The 13,159-nt window shown below is 38.6% G+C and overlaps 1 protein-coding gene across 5 annotated transcripts in view; it reads right to left on the bottom strand.

Annotated features, from left to right (window-relative positions):
• The window catches only part of TIPRL (TOR signaling pathway regulator), a 70,536-nt gene that overhangs the window by 45,684 nt on the left and 11,693 nt on the right, over positions 1–13,159 (bottom strand). For all 5 annotated transcript variants that reach the window (XR_006055510.2, XM_027977940.3, XM_027977950.3 and 2 more), the window contains exon 4: positions 3,087–3,218. Coding sequence is in view for 4 of the 5 variants with exons in the window: in XM_027977940.3 (XP_027833741.1) it covers positions 3,087–3,218 (132 nt within the window). In the remaining variant the exon portion in view is untranslated. The remainder of the gene's footprint in view (positions 1–3,086; positions 3,219–13,159) is intronic.

The following is a 13,159-nucleotide window of genomic DNA, read 5'->3' as shown; positions in this document are numbered from 1 at the left end:
CCTGAGTCTGAGTAAACTCCGGGAGATGGTGATGGACAGGGAGGCCTGGCGTGCTGCGATTTATGGGGTCTCAAAGAGTCGGACACGACTGAGCGACTGAACTAAACTGAAGGGAGCTATGGAAGGCTTTTCAGAGGAGGTGACTATTAGCTGGGTCTTAAAGATAAGACAAGCTTCAGTTGAAGTGTCTCTGGAAAGTGTTAGAAATCCAATTACAACCTAATAGTAAGCAGATATGAATAACTGCTAAGAGTCTATTTTCTTTTTAAGCACATTCCACCAATAACACTGTTAATGGAAGTAGTCTGTCCTCTACTGATAGAAGAGAATACAAAAAAGAAAAAGAGACTAAACTGTAACTTAATGGTGCACTGAAATTCTGACACATAGGTGACTTCTTAAAATGACATCCACTGAATGTCTGCAGATCCTTTCAAAGTCATTTTAATTCAGAAATGTGAAATTTAAGATATATGACTTCCCTGCTGGTATAGTGGATAGGAATCACCTGTCAATGCAGAGGACATGGGGTTGATCCCTAGTCTGAGAAGATTTCACATACCATGGAGAAAAAGCCCATGTGCCCAAAGACCTCAAATGGCCACAGTAATCTTGAAAAAGAAGAATGGAAATCAACCTTTCTGACTTCAGACTATACTACAAAGCTACAGTCATCAAGACAGTACAGTACTGACACAAAGACAGAAATAAAAATCAAAATAAAAGGTTGGAGATAAATCCATGCATCTATGGACACCTAATCTGTGATAAAAAATGAAAAAATATACAATGGAGAAAAGACAGTCTCTTCAACAAAGGTGCTGGGAAAACTGGTCAACTACATGTAAAAAAATAAAAGTAGAACACTTTCTACCACCACACACAAAAACATACTTAAAATGGATTAAAGACCTAAATGTGGACCAGAGACTATAAAACTCTTAGAGGAAAACAGAACACTCTCCAACATAAATCACAGCAAGATCCTCTTGACCCACCTCCCAGAGTAATGAAAATAATAACAAAAATTAACAAATGGCACCTAACATAAAAGCTTTTGCATAACAAAGAAAACTATAAGCAAGGTGAAAAGACAGCCCTCATAATGGGAGAAAACAATAGCAAATGAAACAACTGACAAAGAATTAATCTCCAAAATATACAAACAGCTCATGCAGCTCAATACCACAAAAACAAACGACTCAATCAAAAAGTGGGCAAAAGACCTAAATAGACATTTCTCCAAAGAAGACAGACAGATAGCTAATAAACATCACTCATGCTCAACATCACTCATTATTAAAGAAATGCAAATCAAAACCACAATAAGGTATCATCTCACACCAGTTAGAATTATTATTGCTGTTTTTCAGTCACTAAGTCATATCCGACTCTTTGTGATCCCACTGACTGCAGCATGACAGGCTCTTCTATCCTTCACTATTTCCCTGAATTTGCTCAAACTCATGTCCATTGAGTCAGTGATGCCATCCAACCATCTTATCCTCTGTCACCTCCTTCTCCTCTTGCCCTCAATCTTTTCCAGCATTAGGGTCCTTTCCAATGAGTCAGCTATTTGCATCAGGAGGCCAAAGTATTGGAGCTTCAGCATCAGCCCTTCCAATGAATATTCAGGGTTGATTTCCTTTAGGATTGACTGGCTTAATCTCCCTGCTATCCAAGAACTCTCAAGAGTCTTCTCCAGCACCACAGTTCAAAAATGTTAATTCTTTGGCACTCAGCATTTTTTTTGGTCCAGTTAATTTTATGTTCTGGCCATCATCAAAAAGTCTACAAACAATAAATGCTGGAGAGGGTGTAGAGAAAAGGGAATCCTCTTACACTGTTGGTGGGAATGCAAACTGGTACATCCACTGTGGAGATTCCTTAAAAAACTGAGAATGAAACTGCCATATGACCCAGCAACCCCACTGCTGGGCATATACCCCAAGGAAACCAGAAGTGAAAGAGACACATGTACCCCAGTGTTCACTGCAGCACTATTTACAATAGCTAGGACATGGAAACAACCTAGACATCCATCAGCAGATGAATGGATAAGGAAGTTGTAGTACATAGACACAATGGAATATTACTCAGCTATAAAAAGGAACACATTTGAGTCAGTTCTAATGAGGTGGATGAACCTAGAGCCTACTATATAGAGTGAAGTAAGTCAGAAGGAGAAAGACAAATCTGTATATTAACGCATATATATGGAATTTAGAAAGATGGTACCAACGATCCTACATGCAGGGCAGCAAAGGAAACAGAGACGTAAAGAACACTTTTGGCCTCAGTGAGAAAAGGAATGGGTAGGATGATTTGAGAGAATAGCATTAAAACATATATAGTGCCATATATAAAACAGATAAACAATGCAAGTTTGATGCATGAAGCAGGGCACCCAAAACCAGTGCCCTGGGACAACCTAGAGGGATAGGGTGGGGAGGGAAGTGGAAGCAGGATTCAGTATGGGGGTTGGGGGGACACATGCGGCCGACTCATGCTGATGTATGGCAAAAATCATCAAAATACTGTAAAGTAATTATCCTCCAATTAAAATAAATACATTAGTTTTGTTTTTTAAAAATGCCCTTGTGCCACAACTACTAAGCCTGCACTCTAGAGCCCACAAGCTGCAACCACTGAAGCCCGTACGCCTGGGGCCTGCACTCTGCAGCAAGAGAAGCCACCGTGCGCCACAGCACAGAGGAGCCCTCACTCACCACAGCCACAGAAAAGCCTGCGTGGAGCGACGGAAACGCAGCACAGCCAAAAACAAACAGATGATAGAAAAGAAACTTAAGTAACAAAAGGAAATTCAGCTTTAATTTCCATTCAAATTAAACAATAAACAAACCACAAAGTAACCAGATGGGCCTACAAAAAAAAAATGCTTTGCTAAAGTCTTAGCAATATGCTAACATTTTGTGAATTTTATAATGGATGTTAATAAGATGTATCCTAGATTCAAGTGAAACTCTATATGACATCATGTTAAGACTGTGTTTTGAAGTGAGTCATATTTCTAACCAATAGCAAAAGTGAAAGCAGTTAATTTTAAACAAATTCACAGTACTCACAATTTTCACACTCAGGCTTGAAACTCCATGATCATGAAGTTCATCCTCAAATAGGAGAACTTCTTCGAAAAACTTAATCTGTTCTCTGGCTTTCAGTTTCTCTGTATCTATATGATCTGTTGTAGGTACAACCTGAAAGAAAAAATTTAAGAATGGGCTCGTAAAAAAAATTAAACAGTTCTCCTACCAATATTTTCTGCATAGCCAGAGCATGGTTCTAAATTTTGATGTTATAGGTAGACACACAAAATGAGATATATACCTTGTCCCCGAAGAACAGAAAATGTCCAATATTATAGCTTCATAACAAATACAGTCAAAATTCATCATCTCATTCAAATCATGAAATAGAACACAGTAAAATCAACTGCTCTATTGTGACTATGAGAAAATTAACTATCTGCAAATTAGTCAATGTGATGAATAAACTACTACTATCATAGAAGTTCAAAGCAGTTTGGTGCTATAAAAGTCTACTTACAAGACATTTTTTGGAACTTAAAAAAAATCTTTCCTATAAGAATGATGCTACATAGTTTAGATCTATCTCCAAGTCTACAAACAAAAGTGTTTTAAATATTGAGATAAATAAGAACTTTAGAGAAATTTTAAGGAAAACTCCTAGCATTCCAAAGAGCTTTAGAGGATACTGGCTATTTTTTTTTAAGTATTATTTTACAGCTACCAGACACAAACATATATAACCCAACAAAAGCACCAACAATCTCAAGGTGGGTCACATCAGTAATTCACTAAATCCAAGTATCTCTTAACAGCAACATGAAAGTATGTTTTGTGATACTATTCAAATACATTCATTTTTACTATAAAATGTTCAGCTTTCCAACTCTTTAAAAAAGTTGTATCATGAATAAACACAACAAAGCAATGCCTGTCAAACTATAAGTATTCAGTATATGGTAGCTATTATTGTACTTTATTTAGAAGCTGTGATTAGGTCTTTTTTTTTTTCACTCAAGGATAGAATTAAGAAATTTATAGAGTAGTTTCAGAAAACTGGATAAGAATTAGAAAAATATGATAATGGATGGCTAAGTGATTACATAGACTTTGTGGGAAAATGGTTTTAGCTCCCTATTAAGTAATGCAGAGGAAAGGGTGCTATGAAAGAATCTGGCAGTTTGATTCCCAAGAGGTGAAAAAAAGGTCCATAGTTCTTCCATATTTACTTACAGATGATATTTTAGCTCTCTACAATTTTGTTTCAACATCCAGCAGACATGAGATCATACATGGAGGTGAAATTAAAGGGAGCGAAAGGAAGGTGAGGGGTAGGGATAGGGATTTAGGGCAGCATATGACCAGTGCCTTGCATCACCTGCATGTTTGTGATCTGTTTAAGACAAAGCTCGGTGCCCCTAGGACTGCCTAAGAGCATAAAACTTTAGTTAGTATTAAATAAATACAACTTTTAATTCCTTACTTTTTATTTAGTTTTAGTTCAAAGGAACACATTTGAAAGATCCTCCTTATAGATACATCTGATTTCCAAAAATTAACCATTACATCTCATTAGTGAATGGCCGTTTCACTAATATTTCAAATATGCCTTCAGTAAGTGATTGGTGAACATGAATCCATCTGTTTTGCCAAGTAAGTTCTCAAAAAATGTTTGAAAAAGAAAGACAAAAAATAATTAGATAACACATGGATTAGGGAAATTCATTATATTTAGCTTGAAAGTCAAAGTGAAAGTGAAGTCACTCAGTCGTGTCCGACTCTTTGCAACCCCACGGACTGTAGCCTACCAGGCTCCTCCATCCATGGGATTTTCCAGGCAATAGTACTGGAGTGGATTGCCATTTCCTTCTCCAGGAGATCTTCCCAACCCAGGGATTGAACCCGGGTCTCCCACACTGTAGACAGATGCTTTACCATCTGAGCTACCAGGTAAGAGTATTTAACTTAGCTATATACTATCTTCTTAGTATTTAGCTTAGCTATATACTATCTTCTTAGTATTTAGCTTAGCTATATACTATCTTCTTAGTATTTAGCTTAGCTATGTACTATCTTCTTCATACTATTTTCTTCATTCACAAAGACAAATATGTTTAAAACTTTATATATCTCAGCCTTTTTTCTTCCTCAGCTCCACTTATCTCCTCTCTGAATTCAAGCATCTGAAAAGGTAAAACAGCTAAACTTAAGAGATACTGAACATTTCTGGCTTCTGGCATTGTCAAAATAAATCATCTAGACAAACTTTCTTGCAGAAAGTGAAAGGTAAAAGTGAAAGTTGCTCACTTGTGTCGGACTCTTTGTGAGCCTATCAACTATACAGTCCACGGAATTCTCCAGGCCAGAATACTGGAGTGGGTAGCCTTTCCCTTCTCCAGGAGACCTTCCCAACCTAGGGATCAAACCCACGTCTCCCACATTGCAGGAGGATTCTTTATCAGCTGAGCCACAAGGGAAGCCCAAGAATACTGGAGTGGGTAGCCTATCTCTTCTCCAGCAGATCTTCCTGACCCAGGAATCAAACTGGGGTCTCCTGCGTTGCAGGCAGATCCTTTACCAACTAAGCTGTCAGGGAAGCCCAAGTAAGCTAAAGGCAATTTAAAAAGCTGGATGAAAAAAAAACCAAAAATGTCTTAAAAGCATTATACAGCCAATGAAGTGAAGAAGGACTGGACTGAGATCTGGAAGAGGACTGGAGCCCAGAAAAGTGACACTGTTCAGTATTCACCAGGTGCAGAGGCCTTGGAGAATTCCTTGCCCTGTTCCCAATTTTGCAAAGACATCTCAAAGTGCCACAACGTCTTCTATTACAGGCCCACTAAGCTAAAGGCAAAGGAGAAAAGGAAAGGTATACCCATTTGAATGCAGAATTCCAAAGAATAGCAAGGAGACATAAGAAAGCCTTCCTCAATGATCAATGCAAAGAAACAGAGGAAAACAACAGAATGGGAAAGACTAAAGATCTCTTCAAGAAAATTAGAGACACCAAGGGAACATTTCATGCAAAGATGGGCACAATAAAAGAAACAGCACGGACCCAACAGAAACTGAAGATACTAAGAAAAGGTGGCAATAATACACTGAAGTGAAGTGAAGTGAAGTGAAGTCACTCAGTCGTGTCCGACTCTTTGTGACTCTATGGACTGTAGCCTACCAGGCTCCTCCAGCCATGAGATTTTCCAGGCAAGAATACTGGAATGGGTTGCCATTTCCTTCTTCAGAATACACTGAAGAACTATACAAAAAAGATCTTCATGACCCAAATAGCCAGGATGGTGTGATCACTCACCTAGAGCCAGACATCCTGGAATGTGAAGTCAAGTGGGCCTTAGGAAGCATCACTACTAACAAAGCTAGCAGAGGTGATGGAATTCCAGTTGAGCTATTTCAAATCCTAAAAGATGATGCTGTTAAGGTGCTGCACTCAATATGCCAGAAAGTTTGGAAAACTCAGCAGTGGCCACAGGACTGGAAAAGGTCAGTTTTCATTCCAATCCGAAAGAAAGGCAATGACAAAGAATGTTCAAACTATAGCACAGTTGCACTCATCTCACATGTTAGCAAAGTAATGCTCAAAATTTTCCAAGCCAGGCTTTCATAGTACATGAACCATGAACTTCCAGATGTTCAAGCTGATTTAGAAAAGGCAGAGGAACCAGAAATCAAATGGGCAATATCCACTGGATCATAGAAAAAGCAAGAGAATTCCAGAAGAACATCTATTTCTGCTTTATTGACTAAACCAAAATCTTTGACTGTGTGGATCACAACGAACTGTGGAAAATTCTTAAAGTGATGGGAATACCAAACCACCTTACCTGCCTCCTAAGAAATCTGTATGCAGGTCAAGAAACAACAGTTTGAACTGGACATGGAAAACAAACTGGTTCCAAATCAGGAAAGGAGTACATCAAGGCTGTATATTGTCACCCTGCTTATTTAACTTATATGCAGAGTACATCATGTGAAATGCCAGGTTAAATGAAGCAAAAGCTGGATCAAGGTTGCTGGGAGAAATATCAATAACCTCAGATATGCAGATGACACCACCCTTACGGCAGAAAGTGAAGAACTAAAGAGCCTCTTGATGAAAGTGAAAGAAGAGAGTGAAATGTTGCTTAAAACAACATTCATAAAACTAAGGTCACAGCATCCAGCCCTATCACTTCGTGGCAAGTAGATAGGGAAACAGTGGGGAGATGAGAGACTTTATTTTGGGGAGCTCCAAAATCACTTCAGATGCTTACTCCTTGACAGAAAAGCTATGACCAACCTAGACAGAACATTAAAAAGCAGAGACATCACTTTGCCAACAAAGGTCCATATACTCAAAGGTATGGTTTTTCCAGTAGTCATGTACGGATGCGAGAGTTGGGCTATAAAGTTTTTGAGCACCAAAAAACTGATGCTTTTGAACTGTGGTGTTGGAGAAGACTCTTGAGAGTCCCTTGGACTGCAAGGAGATCCAACCAGTCCATTCTAAAGGAGATCAGTCCTGTGTTTTCATTGAAAGGACTGATGCTAAAGCTGAAACTCCAATACTTTGGCCACCTGATGCAAAGAGTTGACTCATTGGAAAAGACCTTGATGCTGGGAGGGATTGGGGGCAGGAGGAGAAGGGGACAACAGAGGATGAGATGGCTGGATGGCATCACTGACTCAAAGGACATGAGTTTGAGCAAGCTCCAGTAGTTGGCGAAGGACAGGGAGGGCTGGTGTGTTGCAGTCCATAGGGTCGCAACGAGTCGGACACGACTGAACTGAACTGAACTGAAACCTCAAGCTCTGATCCCATATAAGAGCTTAGCAAACTAAGACTTCCAGGCCAATGTGGTTTGCCACCTAGTTTTGTATGAATGCAAGCTAAGAATCATTTTCACATTTTTTCAAATGACTGTGGGGAAAATTTTTTTTAATATTTCATGAATAAAAAACTATATGAAATTCAAATTTCCATGTCCATAATTAAAATTTTTGAAACACAGCTGTGCCTACTTGTTTGCATATTGTCCATGGCTGCTTTCATCTGCAACAGTACAGCTGAGTAACTGCAACATAACTCTATGGTCCTCACAGCCTGCAATATTTACTATCTGATCCTTTACATAAACAGACTGCAGACCTTGACTATGAATGCCTATGAGAAATAAATAAAAATACTCTGTGGAGGAAGATATCATCATCCTAGGATTCAAAGAAAATAAGGTATATTAGAAGTCTAGACACCACAAATCAGAACCAACAGAAATAAGACAATAAAAGACACTGCTGCTGCTGCTGCTGCTGCTGCTGCTAAGTCGCTTCAGTCATGTCCGACTCTGTGCGACCCCACAGACACTAGGAACTCTAAATGCTGAAGATAACGAGGCCCAAGCTATAAACAATGCACACTAGTTTTATTTCAAGGAAATAAAATTAAGGTTGAACATATCAAAAGATACTGTGGAATTTAGAAAGATGGCAATGATGACCCTGTATGCAAGACAGCAAGAGAGACACAGATGTGCAGAGAGGACTTTTGGACTCAGAGGGAGAGGGAGAGAGTGGGATGATTTGGGAGAATGGCATTGAAACATGTATTCTATCATGTAAGAAACGAATCGCCAGGCTATGTCCGATGCAGGATATAGCATGCTTGGGGCTGGTGCATGGGGATGACCCAGAGAGATGTTATGAGGAGGGAGGTGGGGGGGGGGGGCGGTTCATGTTTGGGAAGGCATGTACACCCATGGTGGATTCATATTAATGTATGGCAAAACTAATACAGTATTGTAAAGTAAAATAAAGTAAAATTAAAAATTAAAAAAAAATACTAGGAAAAACTTTTTAAACAGGATTATGATCAGACAAATCCTGCTGGGGGTGGGGGGGAGGTGATGACAATGTTCTATTTCTTTTACTCTGTGGTTACATTAAACTGTATTTTCATATTTCATGAACTTTTCTAAGTTATTCCACAATTTTTAAAAGGCTTAAAAATGTACAAATATTCAAGCTAAAAATATTCTTGATACCTTGCAAGAAAAGTAAGTCTTGGTCACATCCTTCAAGTGAACGTCTCTCACTCTCTCACATCAGATGAAGGTTTATAATAGGGAAATTACTTGATACAAATACTTTTATATTTATCATATAAAGTTAATTAATAGCAAATGTTAAGAACCCAGTGTTAAATTCCCTTTTCAAAAATTACTGAAAATAGTGTGTGTGTATATGTACATCCCATTAGGAAACACCATGAAATTGCTATGTTTTACGGTGATTTCTTTCTTTTAAAAGAAAAATAGATACAACTCCCACACTATAATTCACTGGTTTTTAGTATGTTCACAAGACTGTGTAGACATCACTATTACCTAATTCCAAAACATATCATCACCCCAAAAAAGAAACTGTCATACCCACTAGCAGTCTCTCTCCATTCCCCACTTCGCGCATTTCCTGGAAGCCACTACTCTAGTTTTTTTCTATAGATTTGTTTTGCAAATCCTTCTGGAATCATATACATGTAACTTTGTATCTGGCTTCTCTCACTTGGCATAACATTTCCAAGGTATGCATCACTGTTTTGTTTCTTTTCAAGACTAAATAATATTTCACTGTCTAGATATACCAGTTTTGCTTATCCAATGATGAACATCTGGGTAGTTTTCACGTTTTAGCTATTATGAGTAATGCGGCTATGAATATTTGCATACAGGTTTTCATGTGGATATATAGTTTTCTCTCTTGAGTGTATACCTAGGAGTGGAATTGCTGGGTTACATGACAATTGTGTTTAACTTTTTTTTAATTGCTGGCAAGAAAAAATAAGTAACAAGAAATCTACCATGTAAACCATTTAAAAGTGTACAGTTCAATAGTGTTAATTATATTCACACTGTTGTCAGACAGATCTCTAAAACTTTTTCATCTTGCAAAACTAAAACAGTATCAGAATTGTTAACTCACGCTTCTGTGGTAAACAACTATCAAAAAGCATACAGTATTCATATGTGTTCTTCTTGCCTTTTATCTTACAAACTCCACTCATTTCCAATGTTTGTGTCAACACATTACCCCCGCCTCTCCCACTTAATTTACTTTTAAAGCTCAAAATATTAAAGATTATATACAAATGGCCAACAAGCATATGAAAAGATGCTCAGCATCACAAGTCATTAGGGAAATGCAAATCAAAACCTCTCACACACTGCTCAGTTCAGTTCAGTTCAGTTCAGTCACTCAGTCGTGTCCAACTCTTTGTGACCCCATGAATTGCAGCACGCCAGGCCTCCCTGTCCCTCACCATCTCCCAGAGTTCACTCAGACTCACGTCCATTGAGTCTGTGATGCCATCCAGCCATCTCATCCTGGGTCGTCCCCTTTTCCTCCTGCCCCCAACCTCTCCCAGCATCAGAGTCTTTTCCAATGAATCAACTCTTCTCATGAGACGTCCAAAGTACTGGAGCTTCAGCTTTAGCATCATTTTTCCAAAGAAATCCCAGGGTTGATTTCCTTCAGAATGGACTGGTTGGATCTCCTGCAGTCCAAGGGACTCTCAAGAGTCTTCTCCAACACCACAGTTCAAAAGCATCCATTCTTCAGCGCTCAGCCTTCTTCACAGTCCAACTCTCACATCCATACATGACCACAGGAAAAACCATAGCCTTGACTAGGCAGACCTTAGTCGGCAAAGTAACGTCTCTGCTTTTGAATATACTATCTAGGTTGGTCATAACTTTCCTTCCAAGGAGTAAGTGTCTTTTAATTTCATGGCTGCAGTCACCATCTGCAGTGATTTTGGAGCCCCAAAAAATAAAGTCTGATACTGTTTCCACTGTTTCCCCATCTATTTCCCATGAAGTGATGGGACCAGATGCCATGATCTTCCGTTTTCTGAATGTTGAGCTTGAAGCCAACTTTTTCACTCTCCTCTTTCACTTTCATCAAGAGGCTTTTAGCTCCTCTTCACTTTCTGCCATAAGGGTGGTGTCATCTGCATATCTGAGGTTACTGATCTTTCTCCCGGCAATCTTGATTCCAGCTTGTGTTTCTTCCAGTCCAGCGTTTCTCATGATGTACTCTGCATATAAGTTAAATTAGCAGGGTGACAATATACAGCCTTGACGTACTCCTTTTCCTATTTGGAACCAGTCTGTTGTTCCATGTCCAGTTCTAACTGTTGCTTCCTGACCTGCATACAGATTTCTCAAGAGGCAGGTTAGGTGGTCTGGTATTCCCATCTCTTTCAGAATTTTCCACAGTTTATTGTGATCCACACAGTCAAAGGCACACACTGCTGGTGGAATGTGAAATGGTACAGCTACTATGGAAAACAGTACAGAGGTTCCTCAAAAAATTAAAAATAGAATTATTACCATGTGATCCAGCAATTCCACTTCTGGGTATACACTCAAACAAACGAAAGCAGAATTCTGAAGAGATATTTGCACACCTATGTTCATAGCAGCACTATTCACCATAGCCAAGAGGTAAAAGCAACCCAAATGCTCACTGGCAAGTGAATGGAAGAACAAAATGTATATACATGCAATGGAATATTACCCAGCCCTAAAAAGGATGGGAAGTCTGACACATGCCACAACATGGATAAACCTTGAGGACATTGTGCTAAGTGACATAAGCCAGTCATAAAAAGGCAATGTATGGTTCCACTTACATGAGGTATCTAAAGTAGTCAAATTCACAGAAACAGAAAGGAGAATGGCAGTTGCCAAGTGCTAAAGAAGGAAGAAATGGAGAAGTTGATGTTTAATAGGTATAGATTTTCTGTTTTTAAAGAGGAAGAAGTTCTGGAGATTGGTGGCACAACAGCATACTTTAACACTAATTAATATGTTTGAAAATAACTAAGATAGTAGTTTTATGTTACATATATTTTTATCGAAAGGAAAAAAGAAAAAGAAAATTTAAGATACTGAATCATACTAAAATAACTGGGCAAATGTTCCAATGTGCTTTAAAAAAAAAAAAAAACTTTTTAAAATGCAGGCACACTAAGCATGTTTTATTCCTAAAACACAGTATCAATAGAAAAGGCAGCCTTGTACTTCTATCTTCCTGTATATCCAATTTATTTACTTAATAAGTGAAAGTTGCTCAGTCATGTCCAACTCCTTGCAACCCCATGACTATATAGTTCATGGATTTCTCCAGGCCAGAATACAGACGTGGGTAGCCTTTCCCTTCTCCAGGGGATCTTTCCAACCTAGGGATCAAACCCAGGTCTCCCGCATTGCAGGCAGATTCTTTACCAGCTGAGCCACAAGGGAACCCCAAGAATACTGGAGTGGGTAGCCCATCCCTTCTCCAGCAGATCTTCCTGACCCAGGAATCGAACTGGGGTCTCCTGCATTGCAGGCAGATTCTTTACCAACTGAGCTATCAAGGAAGCCCATTTATTTTATAGGAAAGAAAAAAAAAAAAAAAAACGGCCAAATGTTGATAGGTTACTATGGGCCAGGTACATATTATGCATTTGACCTGTTTTCTCATAATATTCTCATACCATAATCTGAGAGAAGCGCCCATTGTAGCCCAGACAACAAATGACAAGGCTGGGTATGAATACAGCGAGGTCAGTATTACTTCATGACTGGCTCTCTCTCCTCTTACACCATGATACAACTCAGGGTAATGGGTTAAACAATCTGAAGAGTGAGAAAACATTAAATATACACACACACCAGAAGCCACCAGCAACTAAAAAGCAAAAATTTAAGGGCAAAGGAAAGGCTTCATTCTAATGCCTCATTCTCTGATACTCTTACTGTACATATAAAATACCTTCTCCTACAATGGCATACACTTCCTATATATACTAGGGCTTCTGAATAAGTGTTCTGAGGAACAGCTGAAGGATTAAATAATTAAAAATCTCAAATAATATTACAGGTCAAAAACTATATATATTATAGGTCAAAAAATCCTTAGGTATTAAAACAAAGTTAAATGTAAAATATGTTCCTATGAAAGTGATCTTCCACATATAACAAATGTGCTTAACAATAAGTCCTAGCATCAGTTTTACCTTACTAAGAGATACATACTTAAAGATCTTAAACCCATTTTTTCATCTATAAAATGAG

Source organism: Ovis aries, chromosome 1 (assembly GCF_016772045.2).
Source record: "Ovis aries strain OAR_USU_Benz2616 breed Rambouillet chromosome 1, ARS-UI_Ramb_v3.0, whole genome shotgun sequence".
NCBI lineage: Eukaryota > Metazoa > Chordata > Mammalia > Artiodactyla > Bovidae > Ovis > Ovis aries.
This window is presented reverse-complemented; position numbering and strand designations above follow the sequence as displayed.